The 18,781-nt window shown below is 38.3% G+C and overlaps 3 protein-coding genes across 3 annotated transcripts in view; 1 reads left to right on the top strand and 2 right to left on the bottom strand.

The window, feature by feature from the left end:
• Nucleotides 1–6,958: 6,958 nt before the first annotated feature.
• Nucleotides 6,959–14,013, top strand: LOC110416406 (uncharacterized). Its single transcript, XM_021428403.2, has 16 exons — nt 6,959–7,360; nt 7,860–8,286; nt 8,427–8,652; nt 8,757–9,002; nt 9,121–9,236; nt 9,576–9,674; nt 9,792–9,879; nt 10,022–10,251; nt 10,435–10,619; nt 10,862–11,061; nt 11,628–11,960; nt 12,058–12,159; nt 12,335–12,632; nt 12,890–13,038; nt 13,115–13,399; nt 13,649–14,013. The coding sequence occupies exons 2-16, from the start codon at nt 7,988–7,990 to the stop codon at nt 13,850–13,852; spliced, it is 3,060 nt and encodes a 1,019-aa protein (XP_021284078.1). The 5' UTR covers nt 6,959–7,360; nt 7,860–7,987; the 3' UTR covers nt 13,853–14,013.
• Nucleotides 14,014–14,149: 136 nt separating this feature from the next.
• On the bottom strand, nt 14,150–16,597 carry LOC110416407 (uncharacterized). The gene is made up of 5 exons (XM_021428405.1): nt 15,493–16,597; nt 15,145–15,403; nt 14,895–15,074; nt 14,663–14,818; nt 14,150–14,570 (listed from the first exon to the last, which is right to left on the bottom strand). The coding sequence occupies exons 1-5, from the start codon at nt 15,750–15,752 to the stop codon at nt 14,394–14,396; spliced, it is 1,032 nt and encodes a 343-aa protein (XP_021284080.1). The 5' UTR covers nt 15,753–16,597; the 3' UTR covers nt 14,150–14,393.
• A 354-nt stretch (nt 16,598–16,951) lies between these two features.
• Nucleotides 16,952–18,781, bottom strand: part of HO2 (heme oxygenase 2) — a 2,117-nt gene continuing 287 nt past the window's right edge. Inside the window, exons 2-5 of the mRNA XM_021428571.2 lie at nt 18,514–18,737; nt 18,039–18,146; nt 17,838–17,939; nt 16,952–17,632 (exon numbers count right to left, since the gene is read on the bottom strand). Coding sequence (XP_021284246.2) covers nt 17,847–17,939; nt 18,039–18,146; nt 18,514–18,737 — 425 coding nt within the window. The 3' untranslated portion in view covers nt 16,952–17,632; nt 17,838–17,846. The remainder of the gene's footprint in view (nt 17,633–17,837; nt 17,940–18,038; nt 18,147–18,513; nt 18,738–18,781) is intronic.

Here is an 18,781-nt window from a genome sequence, read left to right on the forward strand (position 1 = left end):
ATCCAATTTTCTATAACAAAATCTAAACACATCGATTTGCTGCTCAAACTAGTTAATAATATATTATTATAAAACCTTAAAAATGGAATCTGGTATCTTCCTTGTGGTGGCACTCGAAACTTAAATGCCACTTTCTATGGTCAAAAACAAGAACCACAAACTTCCTTAGTGCCATTTATAACATTATTTTTTTATATATCTCAATTGACCTGATATAAATCAAAAATTTTTTCTCTATGTACAACTTTTTCATGTGGAAAAAATTAATTTGACCTTATAACTGCAGTGAAGGATCTAAAATTTCGCATTCAAGATGATTAAACCATACTCATACAAGGATAGAAACTTGTTTTATAATAATAATAATAATAAAAAACTGAAGAGTGGTGGTTGCCATCTCGACAATGCCTTGGTCCGCCATTGATTGAGAATTACTAAAATTTTGCTTAATTTTCATTAGAAAGGGAAGGAAAGAGAGAAAATGAAATGGTAAATTATTGGGAATACAAAATTACAAAGAACAAAACACTATGGGTTTTTTATTTGAGAAATGAATAAACATCATTCTCTAATTAAAAAAAAAAAACACACCGTCCAATGTTGCATATGGGGGAAAAAAAAAAACCTCTGCACGAAATGAAGGTGGAAAAAAAAAACAGGGATACCATCGTGGATATGGAAAAACATCGAGATGGAAATTGGAATTATACTGTACCTGTCATAGCCTCTGAAGACTGAAGTCTATAAATACCCAGCCGAGCAAAGGCACAAGGGCATCCCATCATTGGTTACTCGTCACTTACTCTTGAATTCACTCTCTTCGTTTCCTCTTATATATACTTTTCTATTCGAACTTTCAGATCATCCCTTCCATATATCTGGTCTAATGGCCGAAAACAACCTGATTGTCGCTCGTGCCGTTCTGTTTGCTTCATTGTTATTGTTCTCTTGCGGAATTAGATTGTCCGATGGAGTTAGGCTTTTCAAGATGGAGAAAGATGAGCACTGGGGAAACAGGGTAAGAAGCACCATGAGCAGCCATGGCATACATGGAGCAGATCATGATGGTCCTAGTGCCTTCCTTGGAAGAAAGTTCACTGCATACGAATACGCTACCAAGGATGTCCACCCCACGAGTCCCGGCCATAGCCCCAGCGTCGGTCATTCTGAACCTGCCAGTAATTAATGACCATCACTAGCTAGCTAGCTAGATCGCACTTACTATATATATATCCTCGTAAGAATACATTATAGATATTATCTACTCTGTAAAACGGTCTCTCAATATGTGTTGCCTTTTAATCTCATAGCTAGACTTTCTTATCAGTATGTAAAGAGGATTCCTCGAATAAGAGAGGCGCCGGTGTTATGCTGTATGCTCTCAAAGATTACTCCAATCAGACGGATTTCATGTAAATTATATGTAAAGAAATCCATCTAACTAGTAGTGTGTATCATTGTTACTCATTTCTTAATAAACAAGAATTCAGCTTTGTTTACTATTAAATTTTGTCTTCATCATTTGTAATCTATTTATCTGATCTCTAGTTGAAGGCCATAGAGCTTTCAAGGTTTGCTGTTTTCTGCAACATGGAGATATAGCTATATATCAGTTGCCAACTCCCAGCCCTTGTAAATACAGTAGTAGAATTCAGATCAGCTAGCTGTTTGTTCACTTCTTCTTATCTTTTACATCGATACTGTTTTGGTACTACATATCTACATGACAATCCGTTGAATTGAAAAGGATATCACAGTTGAAAGCTGCAGGAGTCCCGATGCGGTCGACGGTGCCGTCCTTTCATATATAAATTCCTTTCATATCCTGGAAGTAAAGGGCTCCGACTTTCAATAATCAAAGTGCTGGGAGTTGGAACCCAAAAAAGGCTGAAAGGATATTTTATTATTATATACCCTGTTAAGTGCACGAAATATAATTAAAAAGTGAATCTAAGGATTCAAGGTCACTGCTTATATATATATATATATATATGTATGTATGTATATTATAAAAAAACCGAATAAGGAAAAAGTGCCCGGACCAACAATTCCCATCGTTGGCAACTAACATATAAAACATATTATATATAGTATTATTAAAACTAAATTTTTATTTATTAATTTACGAATGAGTGATAATGAACACACTTTGAGATGCATTCCTTTCGTGTGCTTAAAACTTACGAAGCCAATTCATAACTGTTATTACATGCAAATAACATTAATTCTTAGAGCACGATCATGTCAGTGCCTTAGGTATAGCTAGTACATAATCATAGGATATATAGCCTACGAGAGATTGATTAAAATTTGCGACAAACAGTAGTGGATACTAATGGTTCTTGCAGGGAGTGTGATCTAGTTTTTGTCATTACTGGCAGGTCCGGTGGAGTGACCGGCGCCGGGGCTGTGGCCTGGAGTCGTGGGGCGGAAATCATCGGCATCGAATGCAGTGTCATTGGCAGAGCTGGCAGTATGGACATCATCTGTTCCGTCTTCTAAAATGTCACGGTTCAAGTTGGTCTTGCGACTGTTGGTCATCACATTCGTCACATAGTTTCCAGCAGGCTTGACGTCTTTGTCTGTCTTCAAAACCCTTTCCTCGGTAAATGTGATACCGTAGGAAAGCAATAGCACAAGGAGCAGGGCACCGGCTAGAACAATGAGGTTGGTTTTGGCCATTAGGGTGATTGACAAGAAAGGATTAGAAAGCTTAAAGGGGAAACAGTATCTAGCTAAGAGGAAAAGAGAAGGAAGTTGTACTAGTGGGTAGTGATGACTGATGAGATGCCCTTAAGCTTTGCCTCTGTCAAGTATTTATAGACTTTAGAACCTCGCATGCCCCTGCTAATTACCAACTATTCAAAGTTAAACGCTTACAAAAATTTGCAACCGAGTCTTATGCGTCATTATGGTAGATGTCCCCTTAGATTCCTTTGACAGGACTAGTTCAGTATATTCCCATGTTTGTTGAAATCTAGTGTGCTGTACCCCTGTTTTCTGCATGTCCCATGCAACTATTGCTCCCCCCGTGTTCTTTCTATATATTGGAATTTGGTAAGAGCCAGAAAAATCATGTTCAGGAGAGGGGTGGAGGAAACTTGCACGCATTTGCTAGGTCCATGAATGAGACTTTTCTGGTATAAACCCACTTTGAGTTAATTTGCTCCTTGAATCTACCCCTTCAAAAGTTCCTGGAATCACTGTTCATGCATCATATTTCACGTGCTCTGTATAACAAGTTGAAATTATATACATGCATCTTTCATTGCTCATTCACTTAAAAAATCTCTATCAAAAGAGCCACTGCTACAGCCAAAGCCGCCTTTTTCCATCTTGATTAGAATTTTAAGCTAAACGTTCTTTAAAGAAATTTATTTAGTAACTGATCAATAATTGAAAGTGAATATATATAAAGATACACAAAAAAAGATTTGCTAGCTTTCTCTGTCCCCAAAATTTGTAGTCTATTTATTGCCTCCAAGTTCGATTCTTATGTAGTGACTGAGGAATGGCCATAAACAGAGACATAGAAGAGACTAACATGTAAAAAGAGGCATCAGAATTGACACCAACTTGCTTTTTTTGTTCAAAAAACATAAAGTGGAAAATCCAAGTGTCCTCCAAAGTTCCTTGTGCCCCTCAAAGTTTCAAGCCTGATGATGATCAATTCTCTGCTGTTCTTGAAATTTCAAAGAATCACTGCATACCTTCTTTGACTTGAGGGGGACGGCTTGCTCAACATTAGATGGTTGAAATACCATGTATTCTTTTCTACCGCAGTCCATTTTTTTTTCTCTTTTAGTTGCTGTTGTTGTTGGTCTACTGTTTTAAAGTTTAACCATAGTTGCGTGACAAGCTAGCTAGTGCTGAACAGAAATGTCCTGCCCCCTATTTGTGCCCCCACCGGTGCCCCTTTTCTCTTTTCATGTTTAGTTTCTTGTTTATATTTTCTCTACCAGCATCACTGCATCAGCCTAAGTTCTCGAACTTTTACCCTACTAAATATACAAAATACAAAAGTAAAATACATTGTCATGGGCATTGAATTTAGAACTGAACCTCCCAGCTATACATTTAATAAGCTTTTAATTAAAGTTTTGTCTATCAGGTCATCTCTAGGCTTCGGTGATACGACAATGAACTCAAACCCCAAAAATCAGTTGCAAAAAGAAAGCCTAAGCGTATGTGATCCGACAATGAGTTGCAAAACCACTGGATCGTTGGTAATTTCAGAAGTTGCAGGAAGGAAAGCCCTCGATCCTTTTCGGTGGAGATAAAAACTCGTTGAACTTTTTGAGCAGTAGAACTGCGAGAGATAAGAGTAAAAGAGGGTAAAAGGCTGCAGCAAAAGCAAAGAGCCCTTAGCTTTAAGACTCCTAACAACAGTAAAAAATAAACCTATACACTGGGCATGAAAAGAGAAGGGGGCACGAATAGGGGCAGGGGATTTCTATTCAGCTAGTGCAGGCAATTCTTGTGCAATATGCGGTTGAACAGAATCAAAAGAAGGATCTTGTGGGGCTCCTGCTGCCGACCGGAAAATCTTCTTTCCATGAAAACTTGGCAATTGTAAATCTAGCGTTTACTGGGTCAAGCACTAAAGTTGGCTAGGAATAACCGGCGCCAACCAATTTTCTCTGAGCTAGAACCGGCCTGATATGAAGTTCTTTCCTTATTAGTGTTCCTTCTTTCATTTTCACTTGTCACTTTACTCCACGTAAAACGTAGTCATTAGTTGAAAGTAATAATTTCAACGCCTAGACATGCTTGAAACTAATTGGGGTGGGAGAGAGGAAGAGCTGGATGGATTAGGGCATTAAGCAGTGTAATCCTTTTATGGCTATTATGTTAGGAGGTGAACCGCTTGCCCACTGACTTGTCCTAGTCAAACACGACCTGCTTATCATGTTAACCGAGCTGATCATCCTGCTTGAACTTTAATCTTTGGCTTATTAGTGGTTTAAGTATCATTCCCTTAATTAAAGTACGTTAATACGCAGGACTAGAATTAGATCACCCGTAGAGTTGAATTGATTGAGAATCGACAGTAACAGAGTACTAGAATCAGAGTACCAAGCCAAAACAGAGCTAGGCCCAACACAACTCAAAACAAGGGAAGGCAAAAGCTGGCAGCAAGGCCCCCAAAAACCGCATTAACTGGAGAATAGACATTCGTGTGTTTGCCTTGTCTCCAAGATTCGAAGGACTATAGCTTATTTAGTTAGCGTTTGCCAATAGCAGGAGCCATTTTCTTACAGCAGATATATCTGAGAGCAAGTACAAAGAAAATTGTTCTTTTATCTTTGATGTTCATTCTGATTATCTGAACCGACATAATTCCAAGCCACTACGACAGTGGGGAATTTGGAAATCCCAACAAGAGGGTTAAGCGTCATTCTGATGATCGTTAATAATTAACAACTGATCAAAATCATGCTTAAAATATTAAGTGAAGATTTGCTGACAATAATTAGAGATAATGCAGAGCATTACTAAAAGTGCTAGTGACCAAAACCAAGTGCGCACTGCATTGTCAAAGCTTTTACCAGTAAAAGAAAGGTGTATAAGCATTACAGCCCCACAGAAATCCAAGAGGAACCCTAATGTATCCATTGGTGTATAAACAATTATACTCCTGTAGAGAAGAATATCCAAGTCAAATGAAGCTAATGATGTTGTATAGTTCCCAAATCGTTCCGTGCCAAGACCTTCCACTCATCATTCAGTCTTCAATATTGAAGGGGAGGGAGGGGTTGCCTGGTGGCTACAGCCTGGTTGGCTCCTCGAGTTGAGGAATTTCTTAGCTTCCAAAGAACACAGTTGGATCCTGGAGAAGTGGGCTCCATTAGTCGCAAATCGTGATCATAACAAGAACATGCGTTGAGGAATTGAACAGCTATATACAATTGTAGAGCTAGGAGACTCTGTCACATTGGTTGAAAGAGAGGGAAGCATTTTCCCACAGCCGTCAAATCCTAGCCGTTGAACATATGCAGAATCCTATAACTCAAATGAATCTAGGAATCTTTGAAGTAGGATTTGATGGTTATGCTAGTTGAAGAAAAGGGTTCTAGAATAACTAGTGTAAGGTTCATGATGGGGAATGGTTGTGGGTTTGAAATGATTAATTGAGAAAACAGTAAATGACTTACTTTAAGACACTGTTTTATTACTTAGCAAGTCAAACTTGGGAGTGTGCATCTAGCTAACCAACTACCTTATTCAAGCGTGGGACAGGCAATCACCATGAAAACCAATCCTAACAAGCTCAAGCTAAACAGGAGATGGCCACGCACGCGACCCAAGCCTACTTTGTTGCGCCGAAGCTAACGCATTCTATGGCAACCCCCCAAAAAGGCCAGCTTAATATGGGCTTAAAAGGAAGAGTTTGGGTCATAAATTTAGCCTCAGGTAGTAGGGATGACTCTTGACTAATGGCCTATAAATTGGACCATCTTGAGCAATCTTTTGGATCCACATCGCATCTCATGGTCGGCACGGCCGCAAGGAACTCGTGCGGCTAATGTCCATCTCACGCATTGTTTCCAGAACTTGGCAATTTCAAGCAAGATGAGCAAGCATTTATGAATGAGAGTGACCCTTCTTCTCCTAAACAACATAGCACAGTCATAGAAAACGTTGTTACCCTTTGAGCACGGTGGGTCGAAGGTGATGATGGGGCTGACATGATTTTACATGATCGATTACCTTTTAACAAAAAGAAAGAAACAAGGGAAAAAACCCGGCCGTCCCCACAGTCCAAGGTAACCAACAAATGAATGGAGTCAGCCCGGGAAAAAGGGGAAGGAAACGTATCCGATGTGGTGGTTGGCCTGATCCAAATCCAATTGAGAAAACAAAATCAGGGCAAGGATCCTCTCATAACATCATCACTGCTTATATTCCATTCGACAATTGACCACATCCTCGCCCCCAACACAAACTCCACGTGTTTCAGTTTCCACTCTTCTTAACCATCACGCAAACTCCCGCGTGTCCCTTAATCCAACGGTTTGTCGTTCATCAGAAACGTGGCTTCAAAAATTTTCAACCGCGTAAAGTTGTAAAATTGTTTTTCTGGTCTTTTCTTGTTCAAAGCCCAATCTTTGAATTTTGTTTAGTAAAAGTATTTTAAGGGAAAAGAAAAAAGGAAACCTCTGCAAGTAATAGGAGAGAGGGGGGAGAGAGAGGAGAATATGCCGTTGTTATGTTCGGCTCGAGCATTCTGAGATGCCATGGTTTTTTATATATACATTCTACAAAAACCTGATATATCCCCCTCCTCCGCCACCCCCACAACTTGCCCTTTTCATTGCTTCCACATGCACGCTCTCTCTCTTTCTGTCTCTCATTTCAGGTACTATCTCTTAAAATTTCCGTGCTTTGTTGTTCGAATTATCAAGCCGTTGATTGTTGCAGGTGTTTTTCTTTTTTGGGTTTTAACATTTTTGGTAATAATGATGTTTCTGTTTGTGGCGGTTATGGTTTTTGATTCAAAACAAGCCCTATTGGTCTGTTTGATTTCTTGGGGCGGGGGGGGGGGGGGGGGGGGGAGAGAGAGAGAGATATAAAGTATTTATATGGTTTTTTTTTTGTGTTTGCGTTAATTATGAAAGTAGCAGTTATGGTTGAACTTAGAATTAATGTCGTTTTTGCGTCATAGGATTATGTTTTTCTTTAGACCATTGTACCTTGATGGCATTGGTTCACTTGATTTTATTGGATTAGTAATTGCTTTGAAACTAATAATGCTGATTAAAATCTAATAATCTTTTGCGCTTTGTCACGTATTCTAATTGAAATGACTAAATTTTATGTCTTGTTTAAAGTTTAATGCTATTCGGTATTGCTATCAGGTACTTGGAAGCTTGTCCTTGTGGTGCGTCTGGACTTTTTGTGCAGGTGAAGTGTGGGGGCTGGTTGTGAGACAGATTTGAATAAGGGTAAATAGGAGGAGCTAGACAAGAATTTTTTGTTTTGAGCAATGGGCTCTGATAAGCATTCAGCTGGATTATTACCTACCCTTGGAATGGACAGGGTTCGCACGATTTTAACTCATACATATCCTTACCCGCATGAACATTCGCGTCATGCCATAATTGCAGTGGTTGTGGGTTGTCTGTTCTTTATCTCATCAGATAACATGCATACTTTGATAGAAAAATTGGATAATAACATCAAATGGTGGTCTATGTATGCCTGTCTGCTTGGATTCTTTTATTTTTTTTCATCTCCATTTATAGGGAAGACTATCAAACCAAGTTATTCAAATTTCAGTCGATGGTGAGTGTTCTAATCTGATGCCTTTGTTAATCATGTTGTGAAGTCTATGCACATAAATACATTTAGATAATTGTTGGTATACAGCAGGAAGGTAAGAACAAGATGGTTTATTTGTGACTTTATAAATCTTAAATTTGCAGGTACATAGCATGGATTTTAGTTGCAGCTATCTATCATCTTCCTAGTTTTCAGTCAATGGGAGTGGATATGAGGATGAATTTGTCGTTGTTTTTGTCAATATATGTCTCTTCTATACTCTTTCTTCTTGTCTTTCACATTATATTCCTTGGCCTGTGGTATCTTGGTCTTATTTCTCGTGTGGCTGGGAGGAGGCCAGAAATCTTGACCATTCTCCAGAATTGTGCTGTAAGTGTTGAAGATGCGATTGATTGTTCTTCCTTATACTGCAGGTTTTTGCATTTGTGTAGATGCTGGTCCTTATTGGTATTTTCTTCTCTCGATCTTTGTAGGTTATTAGTATAGCCTGCTGTGTATTCTATAGCCATTGTGGCAACCGTGCTATGTTAAGGCAGAGACCTCTTGAACGAAGAACTTCTAATTGGTTTTCCTTTTGGAAGAAAGAAGAGAGAAACACATGGCTTGCGAAATTTCTTCGTATGAATGAGTTGAAAGACCAGGTCTGCTCGTCTTGGTTTGCTCCAGTTGGCTCTGCAAGTGATTATCCACTTTTGTCGAAGTGGGTCATTTATGGTGAGGTAAGGCTCTGCCCCACTCTAAGGTTTTATATCATTTGAATCATCCTATGGGAATTTTTTTGTGTTTTTGTTGTTTTTAATCCTTACTATATATTTTTCTCTTGAACCTCTTATGCAGTTAGCTTGCAATGGTTCGTGTCCAGGTTCCTCAGATGAAATTTCTCCCATATACTCACTGTGGGCTACATTTATTGGTCTTTACATTGCCAATTACGTAGTGGAAAGATCAACAGGGTGAGTGGAAGCATATAGCTTGTTCGTAATGTGTGAAATGTATCTGTTTGTTACATGTTTGAAAGAGGAACTGTATAATATCTTGCATGGGATCCAATGTTCAGATTGCTATATTTTCTCACATCAAGGTTCATTTTCATTGCAATGAGACTTTTTATGCATGAGTATTCTGTCGATAACCATTTCCCAGTTCTTGATTATCCATCCTGTAGATGACTTGTATTAGTTTCTGGGTCCAAGATTGGTATCTTTTATAGGAATGAGCTACTCTTGCTTCTACATGCCTTGATTCTTACTCTTCATTATAATTTTTTGCTGTATTTTCTGCATCAAACACAGGTGGGCTCTTACTCACCCTTTGTCTGTTGAAGAATTCGAGAAGCTGAAAAAGAATCAAATGAAACCAGATTTCTTGGATATGGTTCCTTGGTATTCAGGGTAATTACTATTTCTTTGTCTTTTATCTTTAGCTTCTCATTTTTTTACCCCACTTTGTGGTGGCAGCCAAAAGGCTTCAATCTTTTGCCCTTAAAATGCTTATCCCAAATTTCGCAGAACATCAGCTGACTTGTTCAAGACTGTTTTTGACCTCTTGGTATCAGTAACTGTGTTTGTTGGCCGGTTTGACATGCGCATGATGCAGGTATTGTTCTATATTTTGATTTTATATGAATTAACATAACATATGTATTTTTTTGGTGTTATAAGGATTGCTGTTATAAGCAAAAATTTCCTGATATTCCATCAAGGAATGAATTTTTATTCTTCCTTTCTGCCTTTGTCAGGCAGCAATGAGCAGGGTTCACGATGGAGCTAAACAAGATGATCTTTTTTATGATCATTTGAGTGAAAAGGAAGATCTATGGTTTGATTTCATGGCTGATACTGGCGATGGTGGAAATTCATCATATGCTGTGGCTCGGCTGCTTGCTCAACCTTCCATTCGGCTTACTAGAGATGATTCTGTGCTTACGCTGCCACGTGGGGACCTGCTACTTATTGGAGGAGATCTTGCGTAAGTTGGTACTATGTCTTGGGTACAAGTAGCTTGACTGGATAAAATCAAACTTGTCATATTGATGGTTTATTATTCATGTAGCTAGAGCCTCTATATTGCTGTTTGTTTGGTTGATAATTTAGTGATAATAGTGTTCTCATATTGATGGTTTATACTCATAACTTGTGGCTTATGTGATAGGTATCCTAATCCATCGGGATTCACGTATGAAAGGCGTCTCTTTTGTCCTTTTGAATATGCTCTTCAGCCTCCACCTTGGTACAAACCAGAGCACATAGCTGCAAACAAGCCTGAGTTACCAGAAGGGGTATCTGAACTCAAGGAATACAATGGACCTCAGTGTTTTCTTATTCCTGGAAATCATGGTAGGTCTTACTTTTTAGCCTGAATATAATCTTGAGTGATCCATGTTTCTGCTTGAGAGAAAAGTTCAAAGGAGGCATTCCATTGTTTTTTAAGTATATATTACTGTAATTTACTCATTGTCTGAACAATTATCACATGTTTCCTTAGTAGAACCTTATATTTGTTAATAAAGAAGCCTTCTACTTTTATTGTTATTTAAAAATTCAACCATGTGTAATGGCATTATGCTTTAACTTTACAGATTGGTTTGATGGACTTAATACGTTTATGAGGTATATATGCCACAAGAGCTGGTTGGGTGGGTGGTTTATGCCTCAGAAGAAGAGTTACTTTGCTTTGCAGCTCCCAAAAAGGTGGTGGGTATTTGGTCTTGATTTATCACTCCATGCTGACATCGATGTGTACCAGTTCAAGTTCTTTTCTGAATTAGTAAAGAACAAGGTATCACTTACTCGTAATATCTGTCCTTTTCTGTCATGTTTGCTATTAATGTTACATTTTGAATCGTCTATGATCAGAAATACACCTTACTGAAGGAGGGGATATATTTGTAACTTTGTGGAAGACTCATCTATTTTTTTTTTAAAAAGATGTCTTGTTAGTTGTCTTCTATCAATGCATTCCAGAGAATTCACATTCCAGTGGCGCTGTTGTGCATTAACTGAGTTGTGTATGTTGCATTTGAGGCCTGAGGCATACTGGCCTGGATGCACATGTATAGTAATTCATATCATATGGAGTAAATGGATCACAAACTTTGATTCCTCAATACTAGTGTGTACCTTAAGAAGTCTGCTTGCAATGGACTGCTCACAGTTAAATGTACCTAGTTTTGGAAGAAGTTGTCGTGCAAGCATATGTTTATGCTTTCAATCTGATACTGTTACCAATTAGTATAACACTATAAATATAAGCATATGTTTAGCATTCTGTGCTTATCTCTTATATTCCGTCCAAAACTTTATGTTGGTTGAGAATAATTTTGTTTCCTCCATTTTCCTTTTCAGCTTGGAGAAAATGATTCTGTGATCATTATGACCCATGAACCACACTGGCTTCTTGATTGGTATTGGAATGGCGTTTCTGGGGAGAATGTCTCACACCTGATATGTGATTACTTAAAAGGAAGGTGTAAACTTCGAATTGCTGGGGACCTGCATCATTATATGCGCCATTCATGTGTTCCATCAGAAGGTCCAGTTCATGTGCAGCATCTTCTTGTAAATGGGTGTGGAGGGGCCTTTTTGCACCCAACTCATGTGTTTAGTAATTTTAACAAATTTTATGGAAAAACATATGAGTGTAAAGCCGCTTATCCTTCTTTTGATGATTCAAGCAGGGTACTCTTGGATTTTTCTCTTCTTTAGTATTTCTTAGATTCCATTTGTCTTGTTTCCTCTGAGTTCACATTCATGTTGGGGTTGTTCTTTGATACAGATTGCATTGGGTAATATTTTGAAGTTTCGGAAGAAGAATTGGCAGTTTGATTTCATTGGTGGCATTATATACTTTATATTGGTTTTCTCTATGTTTCCACAGGTGAATTTCTTTAAAATTCTTTGAAATTTGTACATTTGACTTGGTTATTCTAACTTAAACTGTAATTGGACCTAAAGTGAGCTGTTTATTAGGATCACAACTCCCCCCCCTCTTTTTGAATCGGAAAGCTTACATGTAGTATAATATTGAATGATCTGTCTCCCTCCTTTTTTAGTGTAAGCTCGATCACATTTGGCAAGATGATTCATTTTCTGGTCATATGAGAAGTTTCTTTGGCACTGTATGGAATTCTTTTATATACGTGCTGGAACATTCTTTTATATCATTGGCTGGTGTAGTGCTATTGCTGATCACAGCAATTGCATTTGTTCCTTCCAAATTAGCACGGAAGAAGCGGGCAATAATTGGAATTCTTCATGTTTCGGCACATCTAGCTGCGGCCCTTATCCTTATGCTGCTCTTGGAGTTAGGTCTGGAAACGTGTATTCGGCATAAACTTCTAGCAACCTCAGGTGAGTTACATTTTAATTATCTTTTCTGCAATAGCAAGACGGTTAATGTTGTTGCTCTGATCACCTGAATTATAATGTTTTTATCATTATCTGCTCCAAGCAGTTTAAATTTTTTTAAGCTCCATGAACGTATACAATTGTCAGTGAAGCCACTGAAAGAGGTTAATATGGCATAAAAGTAATTCATTCTACTTTGGTGATGGCTGTATTCATGGTCTTTTTAGTAGTAGTTGTTGATGATTAATTACTGTGTTCAGGTTATCACTCTTTGTACCAGTGGTACCGATCAGTGGAAAGTGAGCATTTTCCAGATCCTACTGGTCTTCGAGCTCGTATAGAGCAATGGACGTTTGGCCTTTATCCAGCATGTATCAAGTATCTCATGTCTGCATTTGATGTTCCGGAGGTAAGAAACTCTCCTAGTTTGGGAGACATGATACCTTTTCAATCGTTAACTACATTAATGGAGGAAAAATTGCCAGGTTATGGCTGTCACCAGAAGCAATATTTGCAAGAACGGATTACAGTCGCTATCCCGAGGAGGTGCTGTCATATATTATGCGTCAGTCTTCCTCTACTTCTGGGTGTTCTCAACCCCAGTGGTTTCATTGGTGTTTGGAAGCTATTTATATATCTGCATTAACTGGCTTCACATACACTTTGACGAGGCCTTCTCTTCTCTTAGAATTGCTAATTACAAATCATTCACACGATTCCACATCACTCGTGATGGTGATCTTGAAGTTTTCACTCTTGCAGTCGATAAGGTAAGAAACCAATATTTATTCACTTGTTGATGTCTTTTTCTTTAGGTTTGTCTTCATCGTTTGAACTTATTAGTTTTTCCTTTACCTGCATGTTGAGAACACCATTACCTCATCCACCCCTTTTCTGCCAGTACATTACGTGGATTTGAAAATTAGCAGCCTGATGTGTGTTTTTACAGCACCTTTTTCTGTCAGGAAACCTGGAATATAGACTTTCGTGAGACAAACACTGATCCATTTGACATGCAGGTTCCCAAGGAATGGAAGTTAGATCCTGATTGGGATGGGGAGCCCAAACAGTCACCACAGTTGAGCCATCGCAGAAAATATCCTAGTAAATGGAGTGCATCTTCAGGCCAGCAGGATCCAGTGAATACTGTCAGGGTTGTTGATCAATTTGTTATTAGACAAACAGATAAACCTGATTCTGTAACAAATAATGGGTCAGTTTAGTCGCTGATCTTGGTTGTAACATCATTGTAATACCTACATTTAGGAAGAAATGAAGAAAAAAGTTAAAAAGGAAGAAAGTTAGTTCTACATGGAACTCATCTGCATCTCAATTTGCTTCATTACCCGTGGAATCTAAATCCATATGCAGTAGTTTTTGATCATGCTGACATGAGGCAGTGCACGCTTGATTTGATGATCTAGTTATCACAATGTTCACTGCATTGGGTTTGTTAAAGATAATGTTTAGATGGCTATGATCATTCCAATGAAACTGCATAGCTGTACATTCCAGCATCTATTGGAGTATTGGTTTTTATACTACTTAAAAGCCAGTCGATGCCTACTTAAGCTTTTGATTATAGTGATTATTCCAAAGAATCATAGTTCTAGTAAGGGAGGTGGATTAACTATTTCAAGAATACTTGATTGTGATATGAACTTGAAGACAGAATTAGAAGAATCCTCACTGACCAAAGTTTGCTGGATTAGCACAAGTATTGTAGCAGAGGAAAGAGTATAATCAACAATCAACAACTGTAAACTAAATTTTATAATCTGAATGGAGGAAGCTCCCATATGATGACGCTTTTTCCAGTGCTTTCTGAACATCATCCCAGTTAGCTACTTGCTCTGACAATGGTGCCGTGTGTATCTTAATTTGACGGCTACTGAGCTCTCTGTATGGCAATCCTAGGAACTCTTGAACTTCTCTCAGTTTCTGCAGTCGGAGGAAACTTCAACTCGAGTCTGTAAAGAAGCTTAAATACCAAGGTTATGGAAAAAAAAAAACCTAGAGTCTTTAACTCTTACCGTGCGGTTTTTAACAAGATCCTCATAGTACAGAACTATATGGCGGGCGCTGCTGAAATATTCAACAGCCTTGGCAGTTGTTTGCTCTGATCGCTTCAGCTCAGGAATGAGTTGCGTTGTATTTATAGTTGGCTTGTATTTTGCAAGTATCTGAGCCTGCAATCCAACGAGATGGTAAGCAATTGACGTAGAGACATGCATGTGAGAGTCTGAGTGAGACAGAGAAAGAAACCTCGGCTGATGAATGGACATGAGATTTGTGGGTTCCGTTCAATAGCTTAACATCCTTGTCATAGGAATTTGCAAGCACAGATATCATTCTGCGGAGCAGATTCCTCCTGAATAGAAATATTGCAGAAACCCCATTGTTCTTGAAGTACTTCACAATATCATCGTGATGCTCCATCAAACCCTGTAAAATGTTTAATGAGCATCATATGCAGTTTGAAATTTTGAAGAAATCTGAAATTGTGTCACTTTACCTGGTTAAGCATCCATTTGAACCCAACTGCAGCTGAGCACTCATTCTTGGAAGCGCTAGTGAACCAGTCAAGATTATAAACTTTGTCCATTGTCTTCAGTATTGAAGACACATTACTTCTCCTATCCCTAACTGAAAAGATTTCTCCATTTGAGCTAACATTTGTATGACTATTTAACAATGTCTCAAACCACCCACTCCCTGATCTCTGCATTGACAATATGGCGAAGTATCTTACTGGGTTGCAGACACATTCTTTCCTGCATAGAACAAGCTTCAACTTTTAAACAACATATAACTTGAGAGCCAGTGCGTGGATAATAATCAAAGAAGATTACATTGTTGGTACCTGCTAAATGTTTCAGGATTTGGAAAATGTATAAATGGAGCTTCCCATTGTTCAATGTTTGGAGCTTGACATTGCTGTTGCAGGTGGTCAAGGACTCTGATGTTTAGAAATTTGGCGTTTGTTCGTGGGCTTATCTGCCTCAACCAGATGGAGAAGATGTAAACTCCAGAAACCATGAGCAAAAACAAGACCACCATTGTTAATATCAATGGAGATTTCTTAGGAGCCTTTATGAACTTCGCATCCTGTCTTTCAAACATTACCCTTTATATTATATTATGATTCATGAAACAGAAGAAAAACAAAACGGCATTGAAACTAGCTTGCCAGGAAGAAATTAACAGTTAAGGATTCAGCAGGGTGATCAAGAACTGGAAAATGCAGCACGGAAAACACAACTAGTGGACATAAGAACTTACTGAGGCTTCCATGTAAAATTCTCCATAAAACAGTAAAACTCATAAAGTGTAAGCAGAAAGTTAAAAGAAGGGTTTGGTTTCGGATTCCTTTTGAGTTCTTAGATTTCGAGAGAAAGAAGGCGAAAGAAATGGTCAGAGTGCGAAAATATCAGGTCAAAGGCATGCATATTATAGGTTTAACAATGTGTTCGTGTAAACTGCAAACCATGTAACACGTGCTGCTAAGATATTTCCATCTAATCCAATCAACATAAAACTCCATAAACAACAAGAGAGAAAACTTGGAAAGAACCCAGATTTTATTCAAGTGTGAAAAGGCCAAAACAATGTGTCTGGATCCCAGTAAAGAAAAGAATAGAAGGAAACAGGGTGAGGTTAGACCTTGTTGGAGTGGTGGAATATATCTTCCGCCATCCCCTTGAAAGAAGAATGCAAGGAAGAAAAAGAATAAGGCATCAACCGTCCCCTTTATTAAGGGGGTTTCCATAGAAAAGAGAGAAATATAATGGTACTAGGAGAGAAGAACAAAGAGCAGCTGAACTCAGATTCTGTTTGAGTGAGCACTTCCTCGTGGAGAACGACGCCATTTATGCACCTCTACCGTACTTTCCTTTTGTATTTATCCACCTAGAAAAGTACTTATTACTATTAGGATATGCATTATTCATATTATAGTATTTGGTTTGTTGATGCGCCTGTCATAAGTTACCATATTTAAAAGTGGGATTCTTCATATTATTTTATCCCTTCTAGAGCAACTCTGAGCAAAAGTCAGATACAAATTCCAAACAGATAACAAAGGATTAATGTCCTTCACAAGAGAGTAGGATTGCATCCTTGAATGCCATAGTATTTGGTTAGATCATGCATGGTTGTGTCTATCTTGAAGCACTCAGCCTCAAATATCATAGTAAATTGCTAAGCATTGTTCTTCTGTAAATGGGCTTTACTTGTATGCATTGCTCTCCCTTATGTGCCAATAGGAATATATGCCAATACCTCTCAGTTTGTGATGCAGCAAGTTATTATTTTTCAGAAAGAAGAAGCAAGTGGGGAAATAAAGAGAAATATGCACTTTATTAATGATCAAAGACATATTCTTTGATTTGACATAAGGTACTACAGATTGTTTTTCTTTATTTTTTTCCATTTCTGTTGATGAAATAAAAGAAGATAGGGAGACAGAAATGGCAAGTTCTTTGATTCGCACTAGCCTGGTTGCTCTCAGATTTTCTACTTTTTTCCTCCACTTTTCTTGGCAATACTCCCACTACAGACTGATAACTGTGCTTGAACAGCAGAGTAGATGTAATGAATATATTCCTTCTATATCTAGTTTCTATTCCCACTTTGCTATCTCTTCTCAAATTTCAAATAGTTCATAACATTGGTGCATTGTTAAGCAAATCCTGAGTACTCGGCATTCTTGGCTTCTTGTGTGTTGCAACAAAGCCAAAGCATCAGCACTATAGAACTTGCCATTCACTATGAAACATCATCCAGTCAGTGGAGGCACCAGTCACTAGCGTAGACATGGCTTAATAATAAAAGCTGCTTCCTTAGCTGAGTGTCCCAAAGTAAATAATGTCATCACTAGAGGACACCGATGTTCCTGAATACATGACACAGCTCCAGTTACTCATTTGAGGGCCGTCCCGACAGCTCGGTGAATAGAAAACAAAGACTGGTGCTGAGTTAAGTCTACAATTGGAATGTGTTACCTGGTGAAAAGCAAGAAAGCACACCTTAATGATATTGGGCTGCAACAATGAGAAGGAGAAGCTAAGGTTTAAGCAAGAGAACTGTTGCTCTGTTACTGGGATATCAACAGATTTGATATGATCTTCCCATACCGTGGGCATGCAGTGCTTTTGGAAGGAAGAGGGGTGGGGGAGAAAAATAAGGTGGAAAAGGTTGTGGCCTTACCAATCTGGTTTATAAGATGATCAAGCGAATTATCTGCCCCAAAAACTTGTATGATTTTGCTGCTTCTTTTAAGCATTTGTTTCTATCCTCCCGAGACCAGTGCTGCAAAGCATAGCAAGCATAAAAGAAAATAAGAGTTATGGAGAAAAATGTCAGCAAAAGGAAACAAATGAAATGTCCATAGCAATCTGAATCATCAACCTCTCCAAGCATGTTGAGCTTGCCACATACAACTTTCAATGATTCTTGTACATCGCCATCCCATTTATAGAACTCCAGCTCCCTTCCTTCCAGAAGCATTTCAGAAACCTAAAGACAATAAAACATCAGACAAATATGATTGATTTGGTATGAGCAACTCTGTATTGGCAACAAATTATGGTTTTAGGCTCTCGCATGCTCATCTCAGACATTGAACATTCTTTTGCCTCCTCTTTATAGAGAGGCTATTAGTGTGCATAATTCTCTTTTTGATCAGTGTTTTCTGAAAAGCACAACATAAATTGTACACAGCAAGTCTTCTAAAGTTCCAATATCAAAATAATAACATTATAAAGGTTTACAGGCTCAAATTTACAAAATTGTTCAGCTGTACTACTTCAAGCACTGAAAAGTAGACACTACTACACAGCATGACTTTGTTGAAGCCTAAGCAAGAATGTCCATTCATGCATACCTGTCTTGCAATCACTTGACCACCAGCTATGTGCGAAAAATATATATTGTAGAAATGGGACAAGAAATGCGGGGCACTTTTGTCTGCTAATTCCTCCAAATACGTGACATAAGTAACTCCTGGATTGCTAGGTTCTGGAATCACAAGATCTTGTTGGCTAATCCATTCTAGATCTTTACAAAGACCTGGTGATCGTTCCAATCCAGTTTTCCTGAAGTAGACATCTGTAGCAAAATTTCAATTTAAATTCTTATGTAACTCAATAAAC

Source organism: Theobroma umbraticum, unplaced genomic scaffold, assembly GCF_002168275.2.
Source record: "Theobroma umbraticum cultivar Fairchild unplaced genomic scaffold, ASM216827v3 scaffold_51.0, whole genome shotgun sequence".
NCBI lineage: Eukaryota > Viridiplantae > Streptophyta > Magnoliopsida > Malvales > Malvaceae > Theobroma > Theobroma umbraticum.

Bases quoted from the DNA above. Each gene is read 5' to 3' on its own strand.
- LOC110416406 (XM_021428403.2), top strand. From the start codon at position 7,988: ATGGGCTCTGATAAGCATTCAGCTGGATTATTACCTACCCTTGGAATG. The intron at 8,653-8,756 runs GTAAGTGTTGAA...CGATCTTTGTAG, and splicing joins CCATTCTCCAGAATTGTGCT to GTTATTAGTATAGCCTGCTG. The intron at 13,039-13,114 runs GTAAGAAACTCT...AAAAATTGCCAG, and splicing joins CTGCATTTGATGTTCCGGAG to GTTATGGCTGTCACCAGAAG.
- LOC110416407 (XM_021428405.1), bottom strand. From the start codon at position 15,752: ATGTTTGAAAGACAGGATGCGAAGTTCATAAAGGCTCCTAAGAAATCT. The intron at 15,075-15,144 runs GTAAAGTGACAC...AACATTTTACAG, and splicing joins TCAAATGGATGCTTAACCAG to GGTTTGATGGAGCATCACGA. The intron at 14,571-14,662 runs GTAAGAGTTAAA...CTCCGACTGCAG, and splicing joins ATCTTGTTAAAAACCGCACG to AAACTGAGAGAAGTTCAAGA.